General features: G+C 40.2%; 1 protein-coding gene and 1 long non-coding RNA gene across 7 annotated transcripts in view; one reads left to right on the top strand and one right to left on the bottom strand.

Moving 5' to 3' along the window:
• The window catches only part of dnm2a (dynamin 2a), a 30,884-nt gene that overhangs the window by 1,308 nt on the left and 7,888 nt on the right, over window positions 1–21,688 (bottom strand). The window contains exons 2-22 of one of the 6 annotated variants that reach the window (XM_008416074.3): window positions 20,194–20,267; window positions 19,821–19,970; window positions 19,478–19,681; window positions 19,194–19,292; window positions 18,950–19,110; window positions 18,719–18,861; window positions 18,238–18,373; window positions 18,069–18,136; window positions 17,420–17,558; window positions 15,542–15,628; window positions 12,693–12,763; window positions 11,977–12,030; window positions 11,030–11,081; window positions 10,180–10,191; window positions 7,168–7,278; window positions 4,673–4,782; window positions 4,435–4,546; window positions 4,091–4,255; window positions 3,412–3,635; window positions 3,056–3,307; window positions 472–2,745 (exon numbers count right to left, since the gene is read on the bottom strand). In XM_008416074.3, coding sequence (XP_008414296.2) covers window positions 2,673–2,745; window positions 3,056–3,307; window positions 3,412–3,635; window positions 4,091–4,255; window positions 4,435–4,546; window positions 4,673–4,782; window positions 7,168–7,278; window positions 10,180–10,191; window positions 11,030–11,081; window positions 11,977–12,030; window positions 12,693–12,763; window positions 15,542–15,628; window positions 17,420–17,558; window positions 18,069–18,136; window positions 18,238–18,373; window positions 18,719–18,861; window positions 18,950–19,110; window positions 19,194–19,292; window positions 19,478–19,681; window positions 19,821–19,970; window positions 20,194–20,267 — 2,497 coding nt within the window. In that variant the 3' untranslated portion in view covers window positions 472–2,672. Of the gene's footprint in view, window positions 1–471; window positions 2,746–3,055; window positions 3,308–3,411; window positions 3,636–4,090; window positions 4,256–4,434; window positions 4,547–4,672; window positions 4,783–7,167; window positions 7,279–10,179; window positions 10,192–11,029; window positions 11,082–11,976; window positions 12,031–12,692; window positions 12,764–15,541; window positions 15,629–16,709; window positions 16,849–17,419; window positions 17,559–18,068; window positions 18,137–18,237; window positions 18,374–18,718; window positions 18,862–18,949; window positions 19,111–19,193; window positions 19,293–19,477; window positions 19,682–19,820; window positions 19,971–20,193; window positions 20,268–21,688 lie in introns of those variants that run through there. The other 5 variants (XM_008416077.3, XM_008416080.3, XM_081610082.1 and 2 more) reach the window with 5 other exon arrangements.
• On the top strand, window positions 6,388–7,155 carry LOC145552578 (uncharacterized). Its single transcript, XR_014088668.1, has 2 exons — window positions 6,388–6,594; window positions 6,870–7,155. It is a non-coding gene; the product is annotated as an uncharacterized LOC145552578 (long non-coding RNA).

Here is a 21,688-nt window from a genome sequence, read left to right as displayed (position 1 = left end):
CCTTAGTTTTGCCATTAAAACATACCTAGGTAAAGCTAGGATATTTACAAGAATATCCAGAACATTTTCCAAATACTACTGTGGGATTAAATGGGATCAATAATTTTTCAGTTTCTATAAAAAAATGTTTGAGTTTGCGGAGAAAAGCAGACCGTTTGCCGCCTGATCTTCCTTTATTCTCTTTCCTACAGTGATGCAGTTTTGCAGTGAATCTGCATGTATGGAAACAAAATACAAATAAACGATCGGATGTGACCTAGAGGAACATATTTAATTTGACTTTTATGGTGATGCAAATATTTGTGCATGACGGAACAAGTATGGAGGTAAAGATCACTAACCTACTTGTAGGAACAAAAGAAGAAACTGAAAGTGCATTTGTTAGGTTCATGAAGAAGAGCAGAAAACTAAAAAAGGTTCTCTATATGTGACAGAAACAGCAGATCACACAGGACACAAGAAGACACCAACCACCAAAATCAGTCCCTTTATTGTACACACCTCTTTATTTACTTTTCTTTCTAAATCAGGTCATGATGTTTATTAAAAATCCATTAATTGCTACAGAGGCACTTCATAAGGGTTTGCAAAACAAAAAAAGAAAGATGTTTGGGATGGTTTCCAACCCCTTTCTGCTGATTCAGAGAGGGGAGGGAAATACGGATGGATGATACACAGAGTATTCCTACATGTTCATGTAGATTTTACAGTCTTCTCATGGACAAGCTGGAGTGACAGGCATGTGGGAACCTCGTATTTTTTATTTTATTTTTTGAAATCTATCATGGTAATTATTCTTAGGATCCGATGCCGATTTTGTTTTAGGTTTTCAGGCTCTGTCACTGAAAGCAAGACCAGGAGAAAAGAAAACAGGCACAAAGTAAACATCCTGTTTTAAGACAGTAATTTGGGATTTATAAAAATGATTTTCTTCAATCTTTTAGTGGTTGTGTAATTTTTTTTCTCCGTGTTCTTGGCAGCTCCTGCACTTATTCACCAAAACCCCAACCACCAACACATCACCACAAATGACCAAAATGAGAAGAAAATCTAAGTTTCCCATTCTCACTCCCAACTCAAACCATTCCCCACCCCACACCTGAAGATCAAGAAAGAAAAAAAAGAAGATTTAAATTATATATATATATATAAAAAAGAACAAACCCTTAAAAAGCAATCAGATATTTCTCAGCATATAATCACAGCTGTGTATGAAGAGACCCAGTAACACTCCCAACAAATCCTGAAACCCGTCGCTGCAGCAGAATTGAAACAAATGGAGCAAAAGTTAAGGAATTGGGTAAGATGGAAGCTGAATGGAGCTACTAGAAGTGTGTCCAAAAACCAAGAAAAAGAACAAATGCCCAGGTTATAAATAAAAGGAGCTGAAAGATTATTTTTAGAAAAATGAGGTTAAAAAAAATTTAATGAAATGACAGTCTTTTTTTTTTTTTTTTTTTACTGTTAAGACTGGTGTTTACATTTCCTGGGATGATTATGCCTAATATTTATTTATTTATATGAACCCTGTGAGAAAATGAGACATCTCTTCTGTAAAGGCCAGCTATTTACAATATACCTGACGCCTGAAAGCAGAACCGATAACTGTAATAATAATAATAATACTAAATACATTTTCTTAAGGAGAAACTAGACATCTTCCTGCTCTGTGACTCAGATTCTCATCTCAACACCCTGCAGCTCCGAATCCAATCCTCTTTCAGAGAAATCTGCTCTTTTTGTGTCAGCTAATCTAGGAATTAGACTCAACCTCACCAAAATCTCAACGGGATTAAGAAGAGAAAAGAAGGATTATTAATCAAACTAACATTTCTGAAAGAGCAGACAGTCTGTCTCCCTCTCCTGGAGGTGTGGGGCATGCATAGTGTCCAGACTACAGCATCCATGTTACAAGTGGTTTCTTGCAAAGGCTCAGTGGCTAGAAGTGCTTGGACTAAAGCGAAAATAATATTTTCTATACGGAAGAGCAATTAAAATAATCTTTTCTACATGAAGAAACGGAGGCGGAACAATTATGGATCTCTTGCATCTCGTGAGTCGACTCTGAACTTAATTTTAAAGCTACATTTATAATGCTCATCAGGAAAGACAGTCACTCAAATGAAAACGACACAAGAACAAATTGTTTATAACTGACACCGCCGTAGACATCATGGTAAGTAACTGTTTTCAGTATGAAATGAGTCGGGATGTGAAAAAAAACCAGTAAAACATCAACAATAATGTATTCTATACACAGAGTATCTGGGGCTAAAAATGGAGGGAGTGGAGGAGGAGAGGAGGGAAGACACCCTGTACCAGATTATATGAGACTATATGTAGCATGTGGCTGAGAACCAGTTGAATAAAAAAACAAAACATTTAAAAGAAGATTTGAAATGTTTGCTAAAGGGTTTTAGTTTGCAAGACATGGCAGGCAAATGGAAAATCTAAGTGATAAAATGTTTTTTTTTGTTGTTTTTTTTGCCTCTTGTGCATGTAAATAGAAAGTATTAGCAGCTTATTAACATTGCTTGTAATCTAACACATCACTAAGTCATCCCCTCCCGGTGACCCCCTCCATTCCAGGCCAACAGTGTGCAGACACACATCCAGGAACAAAAAAAAAGAAAAGAAAAAAAAAGCATGCTAAGGTGGGCTTGGCCACAGGTCTAGTCTAGCAGGGAAGGCTCTGCAGGACGAATAATGGTGGGCCGGTGAGACGGGGCACCAGGGGGTCTTCGGCTGCAACGGGGAGAGAAGATACAGACAAGGTGTGAGACATGCTCACAAAGAGACAGCGATGAAACCAAACAACCCAAAGAGAGAAGAAACAAGAGGTAGAGAGGAAGAAGAAACCAACAATAAAAAGACAAGAATGAGTTCAAAGGAACGCGATAAAGGTGGAGGAAAAGGGTGGAGTGGGGGATGGAGGGGAAACGATACTAGATGTCTCCAACTTTAGAAAGACATGCTCATTAGATGTTGGTGATAAAATGTTAGAAATGAAGTGCAACGAGATTAGCGATTACTGTGGCTTTGATCAAAGTCTTACCTGGGAACGCCAGGTGGGACGCGGGCCGGCCGGGAGGGGATCTGTGGTGGAGCGCTGAACGGATCCTGGCTGCTGTTGAAGGCACCGGCGGGTGGGACGGGGCGGGAGGGGATCGGAGGGGCACCAAACGCTGGGGAGGGATTAAAGGCTGGGGTGGGGTTCATGGGGGGTCCTGGAGTCGGGCCCCGAACAGCGGGAGGACGGTTGGGGGCCTGGGATGACGAAGGAGGTGGTCTTCGCTGAGGGGTTGGGCTGCAACGGATGCATATTTTTTAAACGTAGCCAACGCTAAAAATAGTAAAGTCATTTGAGGCCAAAATAAAAACTGTTTGGTAAAAACAACATTTCTGAACTACCTGGAATCCTGGAGCCAGTTGTCGTTTACAGGCGGTGGAACCGGCGTGGAGATGGTGTTGGTGGTGATGTCGCCGATGATGTGCAGCGCCTCCTTGAGGGCGTGATACATGCGCAGCATCTCGTCCCTGCGCTGGGCCTGGTCAGCCGACTCCTCCATCAGGCTGTTCTGGTCCCCCGATGAGTAAAGATAAGCCAGCAGCTCCGAGTGGATGAAATCCTTCGCCTGGAAGGAGCGTCACAGTGACGAGAGCTTATTTTCACAGGAGCAACAGAACCCAAAAGAGAAAATATTTATTGAATTATCTGGAATGAGGAACTAGAAGTTGAAACTGAATGTGTTTATGGAAGCAGTAATAGTGAGAAAAGCTCTTATATTGTAGATGTGTTACAATAGGGACGCCTTTGCTCCCATAGCTACTATGATGTGAGCATTATGAGTGGACGAAGGGTTTTATTTCACAGCTTTCCTTACCACTCTGAATCAGAAAAACTAAACTTCTAGGGCAATTTCTCAGAGCTGCAGTACATATTGTTTTCTTTTCCTAGTTATTTTTAGTTTGTGTGATTATTTTGTCAATTAAATGGATCAGGATAAGAGTTTGTCTTTTGCCAACTGGCTGAGCCACTCATGAGACATAACGCCCTTCGCCTGCGGCAGGTTCTCCCGGCTCCGCTCACATTGTTGATCATGAGGTGCATGATGGTCTTGGGCACGAGGTCTCTGATGGATTTGTTGATGATGCCGATGTACGAGTCCACCAGGTTGCGGATGGTTTCCACCTGCCGCTCCAACTGAGGATCCATGGAGAACGTGTCTGTGGGTGCCGTCTCTTCGTTCTCCACCTTAGCCAAAAACAAAAAAACCATTATAAAAAAGAAAGGAGGGTTGGAATACTATATAAAGGCATCATTTGAAGAGAAATGACCACAAACAGTCTTAAAAACAATTAGTATTTTACAACCTTGTTTACATAACATAAAATAAAAGTACCAATCTACTTTCATTTTACGGTCTTTTGTACCTGGTCTTTTTCAGGATAAACTCCGGCCCTGAGGAAGGACGCCTTCCAGCTGTCAACATCTTCCTGCGAGTCACAGGCCAGCTCTATTTGTCGATGATCCTTGTAGACGTTTCTGTTCAGACAAACAAAAACAATAAAGTTTTCCTGTAGGCCATATCCAACATTACGCCACGCAAGAGAACAGAAATCAATAGGATAATATTGATGTGCATCCGCTGGGGTAAACTAATGTGCCGACCTCTGTTCAGTGTTGAAGATTGCAAAGATGTGCTTTGTGGACATAAAGCCTTTCTCCACGTCTCTGAGCTTCAGGTTGTCCAGAGGCAACATGTACTTCTTCTCTTTTTCCTTAAATAAGATGAAGAACAAATGTCACTAAATACGATGCAAACTATAAAAAACAACTTTACAGACACACGTGCAGGCATTTTGACAGGTTTTCCAAAAGCTTTAGGAGTGTGTTCACGTGGATTTGTTTCATTCTTCCAGAAGCAGATCTGAGTGGTCAGACACTGATGTTGGACGAGAAGGTCTGGCTCACAGTCGACGCTTTAATTTATCCTAAAGGTATTAAACTGTGCTGTAGTTAGGAATATATGAATGCCAGTCCATTTCTTCCACAACAAAGTCACTCATCAAGGTCTTTATAGACATTTGATAATAATGAGGTCTTCCCAGAATCCAGTTCATGCCTATCCTACTTGGAATTAAAGTAGATCATGGTGCCAAAGGAATTGTTAGCAGATCAAATACGAGATGTATTTTGAATAAAAAAAATTCTCAGGTAACAAACATATTGACTTGGAATAAAGAGTAAATCAAAACCAGATGCATCTGGTCTCTAAAATCATGTTTTCTTCTACCCACGTAATGTGTAGGAAGCAAGCCATTGCTGTAAAAGGTATTTATGCACAAGCTTAGATCATGTAATTACAAACACATGAATGTATTATTAATTCATCACATGTCTCCGTTTTCCTGCATCCTCCCCTGGTCTCCTCAACGATCCCATAACTGTGGAAAGATGTGCATGCCGGTTATAGAACTGCTGGGCAGATGCACATATTTCCACAGCCACCTCATTATTGGTAACATTGTACATCTAAACGTGGAAATTACCATTCGTCATGTTTCAGAAGATTAGATTTAGAAGTCCCTGAAGGATTTCTAAAAATTGTGTCCAAGTAGATATGACCTTCAAATTTAAACAAATAGAAAAAGCATAGCAAAAAAAAAATATATATATATATATATATATATATTAATATTATTATTTTTTTCTATTTTTAATGAATTTTCTTTTATTCCGTTCGGCTTCTTATGATTTAAAAATAAGCATTTAAATGATCTGGATGCATACAATGCATTTAAACCATAACATATTCAATGTAATAGTACCATTAAAAAAAAGTAAACCAGCTGTATTACAGAGTCACCAATGCGCAGACATGAAAAAATTCATTTCCTGAGTGTGGACCACCCTCAGGCCCGCGAGATGGAGAAATGCATGATGAAGATGAGGAGGAGGAAAAGGAGGAGTTTCTAGGGGGACGGGGTGGGGGTGCCAGCTTTCACTGCTGAGCAGAGACATCTGGAAGCATTTACATCTGCACTAACACAGAGTGGCGCAGGCCCAAAAGTTACATCACTCAAAAGATCTGCACAATCCCCCTCCCTCGCCACACATCCACTCACATCGGAGTAAATCCTTAGTTTCATGTGCAGAAGGAACCAAACGCACATGTGGCGGAAAGAGCCGGACAAAGGCATAAAGTGAACACAGAGTGCGATCATAAAGACACTTGTGGAGTTGAGTCCGACTTCCCAAACACCCAGCGGGAGTTGTGAGGACAAGCGCCTACACACTTGTACACACAATCACCCCCTCCCCTCCGGCCCCCGTAACCCAGTACGATTTCCTGCAAATTCCAAAGTCAGATCCCGGCTGGAACATTTCAGCTTGGCTGCCACGTCAGTTTGCCTACACCATCGTAGCCCGCTCATTATCCAAGCTTTTCCGCAAGAAAGCCAGTGAAAGGAAGAGAAGTCGAAGACAAAGAGACAGTTGTTTCACTTTTTAATTTGAATCCGTTTTTTAATTTTTTTTTAGATTGCGTTTTTGATGGAAGAAGACAACGAAGGCTGGAGAGTGAGCGAGTGGTGAGTAAGCAACAACAATGACAACTTTGAATTTAAGGCAAAAATAGTTTTAAAAACTTTCTCTAACATTTCTTTCGCTTCTTTACCGATTGATGCTCAAAATTGCTGCTTGCTTAAGATCTTAAAAAGCAGTTTTCACTGATTCATACTGAAGCAGCGTCTCAATGTGTATGCTCTATGCTTTATTCTGTACGATAAGCAGTTGTCATTTATGCCATTTTATTCTATGTATGACTAGTAGATAATATTTAAGCTATTTGTCCTCTGTCCTACAGCCCTCGTGTAGCGACCTACAGACGCAATGACCTCTGGGTCCTTCCTCTCAGTCCTTTTCACCCCCCACCCAGCCTGCCCAGTGTTCAGACTACCTGTTCCTAACGGCTACAGCTGAACAGTAGTCTGCACATTGGTTAGGCCAGGCTGGGATGCACACAGCTCCTCGCCTCCGATGACAACAAACCTCCATAAAGGACATACACAGTTTGTAACATCGTCACCGTTTGCTGCAATTTAACCGATTTGTACCCGTTTCTGTCGCATTAAAGAAGTGATTGATGCAGCGGTTCCTCTCACCTCCTCATCTTTGTACCAGGACAGAGATTCGGCCGTCAGCACGAACCAGTATTCCTTGGAGCCTCCTTTCATGATGCTGATGTTGAGGGTTAGCCAGCCTTTCCTGATTACCTGCACAATGAAAGGATCGTGTGGAGGAGATAAGGATTGCAGGGAGATGGGGAAACAATAGAAACAGTTAAGCTTTTCTGAAAGAAAGATTTAAAAAAAAAAAGATGAATTACTGATTTAAACACTGACTTACCTGCCTGGTTAAACACTAGCTTTGTTTACTTTTTAATTTAAATGTTATTTAAATGTGATTTTAGTGTTAGTTAAGACTTCCTACGACAGAAGCACAAAAAAGGACGGAATAATCAGAGGATAGTAAAATGTGCATCTTAGAATGGGCAGTTAGACGTTAAAAATATCCAGACTGAAGTTACTGAACAGAAATGAAAGCCTTGTTCTGCTTTACTCAAAAGAAAATGAATCAAACCAAGAAAGTGAGGTGCTTTCCAGGGCATGCTCGCCCCAATTTAGGGGCAAATGTGAAAGGTTGACGGCGGCGTGAGAAGTTAATCAGAGAGGATCAGAGGTGCTCGATTACACAGAGAAAATGTTAGACAGCTTTCCTTCAGAAGCATTCAGAACGAGTGTGTTAGTTGAGTCGACAAATGCTGCGTTTTCAGATGAACACAAATCTAAACAGCGGCTGGTTACATGTTGAGCGAAGGAGGACGAGACAGAAACAGCTAACTGTAGCGGGTTATTTTAGACAAAAGTTACTTAGTTTTAAAAGCTCTTCTAACGACTCCCATGCACTTCTACTACAATATCAGGAAGTACGTTTTGAAAAAAAGCAAGGGGGTAATGTGTTGGGTTCATGTCAAATCCTTCTTCAGACTTCGGTTGTACAATTTCTCTCCATTCAGAAAACAACTTCAGTGGGAGATGGTGGAGGCAGAGAAGGAGCTTATTTATTTGGCGTAAAAGTGCCAATATCAATATGGGAGAGGAGGTAACAGAGTTCCTGGAGAGAAATGACTCAAGCTTTACAGAAATGGAAAAAAAAAAGAAGTTCAAGTCCAGTCAGTTGTAAATATTGTTTCCTGTGTGTTACAGTCAGCCTGTGTAAGATATATAGGGGAGTCATAGATGCTCTGGTTTCCTTTTACAAATGTTTATATTGAATGTTCTGCATAAATGCTGCTGATTTATTGGTTAGTTAAAGCTGACAGACGACATCTGAGATCAACAACATAAGCATGTGCGGGGGACATATAAAAGCTCCAAGTTTTATATTAAAAGCTTTTGAGATATGGAAGAAAATGGGACCAAAATAAATCATTTTAGTTTGTTTTTTTCCCCCGCTTTTATTGTGATGCAAAACTGAAAGAAAAATACATCTTTTGTGAAGTGGTAAAATATTGTGTTTGCATAAGTGTGTACACCCTCATAACTTAATATATAGCGGGGTCCTAATCAACCAACCCTGCCATCGTTTCAACAGCCTCTGCTTAACCTGACATACAAGTTGAGTTGTACTTCCCCCCCTTTCTCTTCCTAAAATTTCATTAGCAAGTCAACAATAAATCTGCAAAGTTCCTCATTGTTATGAAGAGTCAGTTGAGGCAGTAGGGCACAAACAGCTTTCAATACATCTTAGAACAGTTAAAGAAAGTCATCAGGTGGCAAGGCGGAAATGTTTTCCAAACCTAGCGGCTAAGTTCTGTGAAAACACGACTTGGGTTTTCCAAAATCAAGTAGGGAAATGTGTATCTGGTCAGTTAAAACCCGTGTTTCACCAAAAAAGCAAGAGTATCTGGAGCGAAAACTGCACATCACCAAAAATGCATCGTACACATAGTGGTGCATGGTGGTAGCAGCATAACGCTCTGAGACAGACTTTTCATTAGGGAAGTAAAGGTATCTAATGCCGTATTTAAGGGTACACACTCTTAAGACAACACATTATTATTATTCCCCCCTAAAAGAATAAACATTTTTTCTCCAATTGAGCTAATCTGTTGCATTAAAGGTGGAAAAAAGTTCTAAAATGATTTGTTAGTCTCATTTCTTTGCATTACAAAAACTTTGCAATTTTTTAGGGGTGTGTGGACTTTTTGTATGTATTGTGTATAAACATGAAGTTTGCCTTGATAAAACTTTACAAAATAAAACAAAGGAATGTTGACGAGGATTTATTTTCTATTAGCCATTAGCATACACCCCAAAGCCATGACAAGTCACCAGATTAATTAAAAAACAGATTGGATTGGATGAGATGAGAAATTATCATCAGACATTTGATCATGTTAGTAGAATTTTAGGACTTTTACATAAAAGAAAAGAAAGTAATATTTTTTCAAATAAAAAAAACAAACACTTTTTAGGTATGTCGCTGATTTGATTGGTCCCGTTATTCCCCCAGTGACCTTCAGGACGGTTCTCACAAGGCAAACATTTGGATCACCATGCATGAGGCAGCAGCAGAGGTAAACACCAAGTGACAGAGGAACTGACACCTCCGCAATTACAGGCTGCAGGGTTCTTCATCCTCTCTCTCGTCCTCAGTAGAGAGAACGTAGGATTGTAGCGTACTACAACAATAAATTAAGAGCCTTTTCAAAATTTACACTTGAGCATCGTTAGTAGAATTACTGGCAATTACTGCCTTCTTAAAGAAAAAAACATTACAAGTTTAAATAAGTCAAGTGTTAGTCCAAATTACTGGTAGCTGTGCACCGCAGTTGGAATTACAACTGGTGACGCTTTTGTAAGTCTGGAGACTCTACCTTCTCTTCCTGGGCCTCGCCTAGCCCGGCAAGCTGCAGAAGGGTGAAACATTTCATTAAAGTGACGACATCGCCTTTTTATTTACACAGGAGCCGACGTTCATTCAAGTATCTCTGAGGAGTTTGTGCTCGACGCTAACTGAACTGGCTGACCTTTACTGACACGGCCTCAGTTCTTCTGCATGGCCTACCCCTGCTGCCCCTGGCAGGGTGTGGTTTAATGCGGGGTACTTACCAGAATCTCACCCTGCAGTAATAGGAAGGGAAGTGGGGTTAAAGCAGAGGGGTAGTGTAAAAATCAAAGCCAAAAACAAATTGGAAATCAAAGAAGAGGACAGTGGAAAATAGGCAGAAGTGAGGAGGAATGAAGAGGTGGAAGTGAATGAAAAGTAAGAATTGTAGAAGAGAGAGGGGGAAAAAAGTGTTTAAGGGAGCAAACAGGATCAAGAAAACAGGAAATCCAAGAGGCAGCCAGAGAAGAGGATGAAAAAAGGACAGAGAAAGGGAGAGAGAGAGAAAGAGAGACAGCAAAAGAATTACATGCAATTAAAATTACTTCAAGATATATCACAATTTGGTTATGTCACAATTGTTGCTCAGATGATTGTTGTGATATTCATGCACATCTTGAATTTTAATGAGCCCAAAGATGCTTGGAAGTTAATGGGAAGGCAAAACAAACATCATTCAGTTATTAATCATGGCTGTGCTAATGTAACATGCCCGGACCGCATGCAGAAAATCAATGTCGATCCTGAAGAGACAAGCTTGTGTCAGAAAGCAGGGAACGGGGTCTTCCTCATACTATCTAACACAGCTCTCCCTTTAAACCATCGTCGTCAAAAAGTTCAAAGAGATCAACGAGTTGTTATAAAACCATTAAATAACAGACAAATATCAGCTTTAAAACATTAAACAGATCAACATAAGGACTACAAAAGACTGGGTGATAATATTACCAGAGGAAGAAACTGATTATTGGCTGTGGCTTGTTGACAATTTGATTAATTAGGTTATGTAATAGAATGTGTCTGTGAAAAGATGATTAAACCTGGCATCCGAGAAAAGGACAAATCAAAACGTACCTGGTTGGGTACTGCCCTCTTTTTGTTTGTAGCAATGTTCCTCTGCTGAGCGCTGTCGCACACAAAGAAAGACAGATAATGATGATGGAAACATTTGTACAGTTCCTATTCATGTCTGACACTGCATTTTTAAGTAACACTATGGTTACTTCCTGTTTTTATTCTTCTGGCTTTCATTCGTAAAAGGAAATCAACCATCAGCTTTTAAAGAAGTCCAAATTATTTATTTCACAACAAAAACACAAAGTTAGACAGACTTTTTAAAAGGCTTTAAATATTTGTGCAGGTGCATTTTAATAAATTACAATACCAAGAAGTTCACTTATTTCAATTATTCAAAAGCGAAACTCATGTCTTTGTTGAACCCAGAGTGACATTTCTAGCATTTGTTTTCATCAATTATAATAATTATTGCTTACACTTACGGAGAACCACAAAATTCCGTTTCTGTGAAACTATGAATGTTATGAAACATTTTTTTCAAAATAAACACATTATGTTTTGGTCGACACAGTCAAGGTGAAGACCACCCAGCAGACTTTGTGGTGTCACTGTGCTCGATTAGCCAAGCAAACTAGCCTGATTAATATCAACACAGTGAACCTATGAAGTATTGTCAAGAGAAAGACGAAATACGCAAAACAATTCAGGCACTCTGAAGCAATCGGGGCTTCCTGAGCAGAACCACATTCTGATCGCCTCCACTCCACGCTGCATTTATCTAGTAATTATACTCTGCAGTAAGAAGATGTAGACAATACAATAAAACATTTCTGCATCAAAAAAAAAAAAAGTCATACAATATTAAATATTGTTGCTCTTGAATATTAATCCCTTGTGAGATCTGTCTTTAACATTATGCAGTGAAATGAATTAACTTTTTATTGATATTTATTTCCATGCACTTGTGCTGCAAACAAAACCTTGAATCTTTCCCGTTTGCCCACCTGTTGTTGCTGTACCCTGGGGAGCTACCATCATCCAGCCTTCTGTAGTCAAGACTGAAAGTGATGTCATGAAAACCATTAAACCGCTCTGGCTGACCTTTGATGCAATGCGTCAATTCCCTTGCCATGCAGAGAGAAAACATAAACCCTGACACATGCTCCCAAAGGGACTTTTCTGTTACAAAAATCCACACTGCAGAGAAGCTCCACTCAACTATAAATTACTGTTACTGCTGCACTAGGAAGCACATGAAACCACCCGCAAACTCTAGATTGCTTTGAGATACACCACAAAAAAACATGAAAGCTATGCCATGTGCAAATTAGTTTCCAGACAAAGCAGCAACAGATAAAAATCGCGAGCGCCGCTCTTTCGTTGAGCTCAACAAGCATGCTTTTTAACGACAGCATGATGCAAATAGGAACGTTTTTTTTTTTTTGTTTCCCCAGAAAAGTTTGACTTTTGGGGAAGGATGGGATTGTTTCATGCAAGGGGGGAAAGGAAACTCACAAATAACGGAACTTTGATAAACGGGGAAATTCTGATTATTGTGGCATCCATCTCCCTCCTCAGGGAGGCGCAACCTGTGCATAACTACTGGTGACATTTAGATTCATCACTCATTCTGATGAGGAGAGGATAAACATAAAAGTACTGGGGCTGGGTTCAAGACACTAAGCTGTAAGACAGACTAACAGGAAGGATGGTTACATACTTAGCAAAGCCTATGAAGTCTTCATGGTTGGTGTTGATGTAAGACAGCTCAATGTCAATCAGCAGCAGAACCTTCAACAGAGAGAAATTAGATTAGGTTAGCAGATGACTTTAACCATACTAAGTCAAGCCTCAAATTAGAAAGTGAAGAGTCTCACATCTGATATGTCAAGCTTGCTCAAATAAGACAAACCAAGTGAAATCCATCAGGTAAAAGTGAGATGGCTGCGTACTGCCGCACTGAGGTTGAGTTGAGAAAACGGTATTACTCAAAGGTTTCCGTTTATAAAACTTTCAATTTGCCAAGATCCTCACCAGAAGTTTTGCTATTCACTTTTTAAATCACTGTTTGAGAAGCTATTACTGTCATGTTTTCTGAAATCACTCATTTTATTTGTGTTTTAGGATGAATTCAATGAGAAATAAATTGTCTCAAACTTCTCTCATTTTAAATATTGAAAATGCAACCAAATAAGCAGACATGTTTTTTTCCGTCTTTGTTGCACAGCTGGTTACTCAAACATTTTGTTTTTAACACACGGACAGATAAGAATCTCACAAAAGTTGCTTGCGTCTTTTTAAACTCATGTTGGGACTTGCATAAAAACCGAAAGGAGGAAAAACGCAAATATTTTTGCCAAACAGATTTAATTCCCGATTTTAAGTTGGGCACAAACAGGTCTGAAAAGGTCCATAAAAGCTCTTGAGTACACCTCCTGTAATAAAATACACGCAATAATCAGTCTGCACTTAGTACAGTGGTTCTTAACCTTTTTTGAGGTACCGAATCCCCCAGTTTCATATGTGCATTCACCGAACCCTTCTTATTCCTCTTCCCCCCCCACGCAGACACACAAAATACTTTGTGGTATTCTGATTTAGTAATGTAATTATATTAGCTGGGTTACCACCCCCACGCCACTAGAGGCAGTAGAAACCCCGAAAAGATGCGACTAAAGAGCAGATTTAGACAATAGAATTTGGTAAAAACGGTGAGTTTTGCTGAAAGACACAAGCTCAAATCCATGCTGAGAGTGGAACTCCTTCAATCAGGGCTCCTCAGCAGCTCTGATTGGCTAAGCAATGTAACGTGATCCTCTGCAGCAAGTGATGGCAAAGCGGCGCGTCATCACGACTTTACACAAGTGCGTCTTTATCTCCGCGGCAGAGGCTCCGCCGAACCCCTGGGGTTCGATCGAACCCAGGTTAAGAACCACTGACTTAGTAGAACCCATTTCATCTTTCAAATGTTCCCTGCTGGGCTGTTGGTGCTTGCTGTTGCAAACAGGACAGAAAGTGAAGTAATGGCAGATAATTATTTGTAGATAACTGCAGGCCTAACCTCAGCTGTCTCTGGCCCTAAATGGGAACAGCTACAGAGTTTTTAATGCCATCTACTTATGAATGCAAAGATGGAACCTAAGTGGTGTTAAAAAGGTTCACAGTAGAGTTTTTTTTTTTTCACTCACACTGCCACTGGAAGATCAGTAAATTGAGAAGCCGATGACTCATAACGGCTAACAAGCAATGTGGATGCCAGTTACTGACTTTTACCTTAGACTTCATCTTATCTTCCTTTATATGCTAAACTACCACATTTTACAGTGGAAGCTAGAATTGATGTCAGCTGTTTCTGCATACTTCTTTTTAAAGGAGATAAAGATCAAACCACTTGTTTTAACCACAAGGAGCCCTTACCAGTAAGCAAGGCTTTAATGTGGGGGCTCATCTGAGCACCACAGCTCTTAATGCGCTGCTTCCTCAACCACCTCAAGTAAGATGAATCACTGAGTCTAAATTGTTGCATTAATTTATGCATTTACACCTACAACTGGATTAAGCATAAGATAAATGATAAATATTTTGTAATTTAAGATACAATTTTCCTTTTAAAATTTCTAGTCAAATTTTCAGATCTGACAAGAAACAGCAAGGCCATTCTTTATTTCACCGAACAAATATTACAATGCAAGCTCGAACCGTGGTCTGACTTTCATTATCTGTATTTTCTGCAAAATTATATTTATTACATAAAGTTAAACTACACTGACATTCAAATCAGAAATTCCTGCTTTGAAGGAATATTAAATTCTTCAGAGGCCTGCAGGTAACAGGCCTGCTATTGTTTTGTAAATAAAGTTTTCCAGTTAAATATGAAGCTGAAGCATTAGCTGGTTATGCTATCAAGCTTTACTAACTTCAAAACCATAACAATGTTGATTCTGTGTGTCTGTTTAGCATTAGCAGCTTAGTTGAGCCTCTGTGGTTCATTGTCTTTGGTGATCAGCATACTGCTATGAGTTCTGACTACTTTCAGATTGATGCAACAAAGCAATGTTGCTATCTGAACGTTGCTAACATTCAAACGTGTGTTTATTATTACTTCACTGCTGCCAATATAGACTTTATGGATCTTTTAAAATCCCTCTCAAAACATCAAAATGCGTCACCAGGCCAGTGGTGTTACTCAGCACGTTAGCATCAGAGCTTGTCAACATCCTTTTTCTCCTCTATTCCAGTCAGTTACCTCACAAACAAAGTTTCTCCAAGCAACTCCTTTGATTTCCAACTAAAGTTGCTCTTCCACAAACATGGTCTTTCCAGCTATTAGTATATTAAGTCTTCTGCTGTAGTTATTGTGCTCTTACTCTTAAAAACACATAAATCCCCAATTTCCTCACATAACCTTTTAAAACATGTTTTTAAAGCTTTGGTTCAGAAGCCCAATGGTAACAATGGGGAATAATGCCAGGTCCTGTAACGTCTCAAATTGCCCCTGGGCAACACAATGAACTGATCAAGATGATCAACGAGCCACCAGATCATTGGATTAAAAGCCTAGCAACGCACCTGATCCTTGGTCTTCCCTTCTCTTTCTCTTACGTGGGTGGTGACGATCCTCTCCGTCTCCTCTCTCAGTCTCGGGTAGGAGTTGAGCTGCAAGGAAACACATCATGTAACTGCAGCATTTAACACAAGAATACAGACATATACACACACGCACGCACGCACACACACACACGCACATTTAAGCTTTACCTTAGTAGGACTTACCAACAAGAATCAGAGAAAAACAGGAGTGAGAAGTGAAAATAAGTAGGAAACAAAGAAAAGAGTAAAAACATTGTCAAGTGACATTTCAGTGTCACACAAATGCAGGCAACCACAATCCAACACAAACACACCACAGATTGTGAAGACATGGTGGTTATTTGTGTTAGAGGTTATATACCAACAGTCAAAGATGACCTTAAATATGTTTAGTTAAGACACACTTAGTCTATGCCATACATTGGTAGCAAGACACCAAAAAGTACGAACTTTAGTCAAGCCAATAAATGTTTAAGCTCTCATCTATGACTGGTGGTACTGGTTTGAATAAACAAATGATAGCAAAGACTGGACGATAGAGGATAGTCTGGGCTGAGGCACAGGGAACCCAAAAGGCAGGGAGGAGGTAAGTTTGGCCATCTATGCATCATACAGCGTTTCTTACTGTGTCGTGCCCTCAATTGTCCACAAGATGGCAGTGATGCACTGTTACAAATGAAATGCTTTTGCCCAAGAAGCCACAGAGGGTACGTTCTGGAAGTATCGTTCCTTTTAACCCCTCTTATCAGTTCAATTTCTTTCCAGTTCAGGTGACAGCAGAATGGCAGTCATTCTGCTGTGTGGGTCAACAAGCGTGCAACACAGAACCGAGTCGGTCGGCTCTTTAACAGCAAGGCCAAAAAGGAAGCAGCGTGGGAGTGGGGGGAGAAAAATACATCTGAAAAGCTGATGCAGAGGTACAGAAATGTGTACGCAATGAGTCGGATGGGGGACAATTTGCACAAAAATATTTATATTCTATGGTACTGCGACATCAATAGAGAGGAAAAACAGGGCGATGCAGACTTTCAAAGCAATGATGAGCGGTGGATGAAAACTGGACTTTAATGGCGGTCATAAACACACAAGAAAAAAAAAAACTCTTCTCCCATCACGGCATTTTAATGTGATATGCATCCCTGGTTACCTTATTGGCACACTTCATGACGAGAGCAGTGAATTCAGTCACCACAAGATCCACACATTTGAGGCTGGGCTCTTTGAGTTTGCGGAGCTGCTTTTTGACAATCGTCTCGAAAGCCAGGTCCGGGGTGAAGAGCCCCGTTCTGAAAGGTCACAGGGTTAGTTTGGCAATTTGTTGTGAAGGTGGTGGGAGGGGGTGGAAATAAAAAGAAAGAGGAATATTTGGAAAGACAGAGAGGAAGAAGACAGGATGCATTTGCTCAGTTAGCCATTTTCTAGTTGATTAGAAAGAACTCAAACAGTGGAGGACAAGCTGCAGGTTGTTCACATTCTCTTCCCCAACGATCCACTTCCTTCTAAACTTGGTCAGAGTGGTAAAGATAGACATTGCATTCTGCTGGTTAATTGTACTGAGCTATGAGACCTGCAGCTTGTCCAGGAGAGACAGCAGAATCTTGGTCCTGAAAACACCTCTAATCCATCACAACACACCACCCGTCACAACACTCCACATCACGACAGAGCTGCCTGAACTCAGCTTTCAGGGCCGGGCTGGCAGAGGGCAAACTGCACGGGACGTTCCTCAATTAAAGCATAAAAACTAGATCTAAACACTACAGCTAATGTTCTGTGAGAGCATGCCCTCTGCTACGCCCGTGGTTGTCCCTGCTCTGAGTCTTGGCTGGGTCGGGAGATGCTGGACTCTTGCAGTACCTTGTTGGTGCACTGCCTGACTGTGTTGATGAGTTCTTGAATGACCAGATCGATACATTTGAGACAGGGCGTTTTCAGCTTAACAATCTGCTTTTTCACGATGGCCTCAAACGCCAGGTCTGGAGTGAACAGCCCCGTTCTGAGGATGCACAGAGACAGAGGCACAGAGGCCGACACACATAACAGTTAAGAGACATGTGGGCTGAAGCAAAAACAAAAGAAACAAAAAGCAAAAATAAAACGTACAATGGAACAAAATGACAAAGCAGACAGAGGATTGAAATAGTGACAACCTAAATGCGGAGAAGATATGAAGTGCCAATGCAAGGCTAACAATGAATGTAGCACATAAGATGGCTCATAATACAAAACACAACAGAGACCAACATTACTAAAACACCTGATGAACTGAACACTGAAAACGAGTGGGTGGTATTTCTGAGAGGCAGTCACCAAGAAACAGCAGAATGGAAAACATAATTCATAGAACAGCTGACAGTTTCTGAATACATCACATTCGGCTGGTACTGCTAGTCTGTAACACTTAGGTTAGAATTAAAGCTCTGACAAAAGAAGGACAACAGTATTCAGAGTCAAATATATTTCAGAAGCGTTATCTTGGGATTTTTTGAAGTTGGACTGTACTTGCCTGACACCATGGACATTTTTGATTGCATGACTGATTTCCCTCCTCAGCTCTTTCTCATCAAACACAATCTGGAGAGCAAGTTAGATGACAACCTTACAGTTAAAGTGTATTTGACAAGACACAAACTACTTAAAACTCTAAGAAGGAAATTAACGCCGGCGCTCTTAACCTTGACTAGCTCAAAGGGGAAACGTTCATGGAAGAGTCGGTTGATCCTGGCGCCACCTGACAGCTCGTTAGTGTCCACCTGGTCCCCAGATCCCTCGATGCATTTTTCAAAGTCCACACCAAACTGCTGGACCATCCTTTATTTATAACACAAATGACAGGGGGTCTGAGAATCATCTCTTTTTTATGCGTTTGAGACAGCTTTCATTTAGAAAAGTTTGGAACTCTTTAAAGTCTAGTTATGATATTAGATTATGAAACTTTCCAATCCCTTCAGATTTCTTTATGTTCTGAAGCTCAGAGATGCCTCAACACGCAGCCTTAATGTGTCAACTGGTTACTAAATTTGCATACTGGGAAAGTAAAACCCAAAAATCTTACTTTGGCATGTACAACTAAACACTTATGTGCCCTAGCTCTAGGTACTAAACGTTAATCATTAATTTGTATCTCTCTGCAGAGACATCAAAAGCTACACTCACTGCAACAACGCCTTTGTCTTGCGAGTCGGATCATCGGGACGGAAATTCTTGTACTCTTCCACCTCCTTCTCCAGAGACAGGAGTTGACTCTGCAGCTTACTGCGCAGCCCAGGCAGAGTGTCCCTGATGTGGTTGGTCAGTTGCTGCAAACCCGTAGTCATGGCATTTTAGAAGATGATGACAAGGAACGGCAAGGAGACCGTTTCACAACAGAAACAGAATGACGCAGACCTGGTTGAGAGCTTTTTGTAGATGCGGGGTGCCCATACGGTCTGCCATGTGTCGATAGGCGGGGTGGGACAGGAAGAACTTTCTCTCTGCAGCTAAAGCAGCGCGGATGTCTTTTTTACCGTCAATGTCTTTTTGACTCCGGTTGACCACACCGATGTAACCTGTACACACATTTCGAACAATTATAGAGAGAGCCTGTACATGTTTCATGTAAATATATCTCTGGGTGCCATACATCACTGACCTCTCCTTAATGGAAGCAGTTTATTTTCGAGAATATCCTTTGCGTCTGTGCCTTCATCCATGAGGTCCAGTTTTGTAATGACACCAATGGTGCGAAGACCTGAACATATTTATAAAGAGCCGCATGTTTTAGTCAAATATGCTTCACCTGTCGTCAAGCAAAGCCTACTGGAACAAACAACTAACAGCTGGTGGTTTAAATGAGAGATACAAAGAATCAGACTGCTAAGTGTAATGCCATGTTGATGTTTCGGTGTTGAACTTGGTAAAAACTACGTGCTTCACCTTGTGGGTCCACCTCTTTGGCAATCTTCAAAGCATCCGAGTTAGCCAGGTCCATGTTAGCAGGGGTGACTGCCAGGATCAGACAGCTCTCCTTGGTGATAAACTGCATCAGCATGTCTCTGATTTGATGCTCGATGTCTGCGGGCTGATCTCCGACAGCAACCTTGGTCATACCCGGGAGGTCAATAAGAGTCAGGTTCAAAACTGTCACATGAGGGGAAATAAAAACAAGAATATAACGTAAGTTTCCTTTTATTCTTGAAATTTACCATAACCTGACATGAAGTAAACGTTCATGTTTAATAATAAAGAATTTGTATAATAATTAGAACAATGTTATTACCATGTGGCGAGTAGACTCTTAAGTTAATAGGGATAGGAGAAATGCCTTTATTGGATCCTGTAATCCTATCCGTTTCCGCCTCAATTTCTGCCCGCACTTCATCAAAATCCACAAACTTCTTTCCTTTGCAGTGCAGGAATTCAGCATATTCTGCACAGGAGAAGAGTGGGAATGAGTTAGCAAGAGGTAGGCAGAAAAATAAGGAGCAGGGGGTAAGACAGAGAAAGCAGTGAGGAGAATGAGAAAATTAAATTTGAGGCATGAAAGTAGCAAATAGGGTGCCTAGCTTGAGGCACAGTGACAGAGAGGCCATATGCAGGGCAGTGATGAAAGAAAACTGGGATTTTGTGTTGCCTGGGAAAGGCGTACTCACCTGCTATATTATTGACCAGCTGCAAAATGAGAGGTCTGCGAGTAACAATGCCTGAGCCGCGAGGAAGAAAGTCCCTGAGCAAAAAAAAAGAGGCAGAAAAAATAAACAGCTGAAAGGTGCAGAACAAAAGCTCTAAAAATAAATACAAAGAAAACATGCTGGATTCAACGCAGCAGGTACAAAAAACAACAAAAAACAAATAGAAGAAAGGTCTAACTGACGAGCAATAACATTTAATTATTTATTATACAAGACTCCAATTTGTATCATAGCCTTTGGTAATTTGATAAGAAAACGAAAATTCTTTTTTCTCTACCTTGGTAAATGAAATGTGACTTTCATAATGTCATTAAAGCTTTAGTGATCAATGCATTTGCTGAATTCCCTTCTAAAGAAATTTTACCCAAACACAAATTCTGCAACATTTTACACAACTCTCTAATCATGTTCTAATTTTGATTACAACAATTATTATCAAATAAGTATAAACAATGAGTATCTTTCATACTATAAAGTTAGCCTCGCTAATTCTAGTTATAACATTTTACCCAAACTCAAAACTCAAATCTTTAAGTGATTCTCATAGGATATGCCAACTATCTGCTACAGCACAAAAACACAAATGTGAGATTAATTGGTTGTTTTAAATTCCCATCAGGAGTGAGTTTGGTCGCCGTGTGATGGACACATTCAGGGTGTGTCCCACCTCTGACCCAATCACCACTGGAAACAGGCACCAGTCCACCCAGATAAGCGAATGTACACAACATGAATGTTGAAGAAAAAATGAGTCAGAGGGAATAAACTGCAGCTCATACAGTACTGATCATGATAAAATGTATTTTATTTTGTTTACCTAGACCTCTAATGTGCTATGCAGAGATAGCTGTAAACAAAACGCAGATTGCAATGCAATCTAATGATGCAATCTAATGGCCTTTGACAACATTAATGTTAGCAGCTGAACAAAAAGCAAATGATCATCATTGTGCTTCAACTGTCTGGTTAGATACCCCAGCTTCAAAGGATGGATTCAAAGTTTTGTTATCGACAATGATTAAAGTAATGTTAACTTTTTAGTTGTAGTACGTGTGAAAGGGTCAGGTGACTGTTTTAAAGCCTTAACTGAGCCTTTATGCTGATCTGGTCAAAAAGACTTTCAGTTATAAAATGCTGAGGATTTTATTGCAACACCATAACTTTAAGAGGTTTGCCTTTTAGCACCTACAGTTTCATGCTTGATCAGCGTTTACTCATTGAATTATACAAATGAACAAATGTGGAACAAAATGACAAAGAATTACTGTACACAGACTTTTACCTTGTTTTTATTTTTTTCTGAATATGATTACAGTTTACTGAGTATGCTGACACTGTTCTGGTTTAGTGTCACTAAAGTGCTTCACGAATATGAGAGCATGACTGAGATGTTTATTTAAAACTGCTTCTCAACACCTTTTTTTGTATCAGTCAAATAAACAAAATAAGACGGTTT

This window comes from Poecilia reticulata, chromosome 8 (genome assembly GCF_904066995.2).
Source record: "Poecilia reticulata chromosome 8, P_reticulata-male-v2, whole genome shotgun sequence".
Classification (NCBI taxonomy): Eukaryota; Metazoa; Chordata; class Actinopteri; order Cyprinodontiformes; family Poeciliidae; genus Poecilia; species Poecilia reticulata.
The sequence above is the reverse complement of the archived record's forward strand: the minus strand, read 5'-3'. Positions and strand labels throughout refer to the sequence as shown.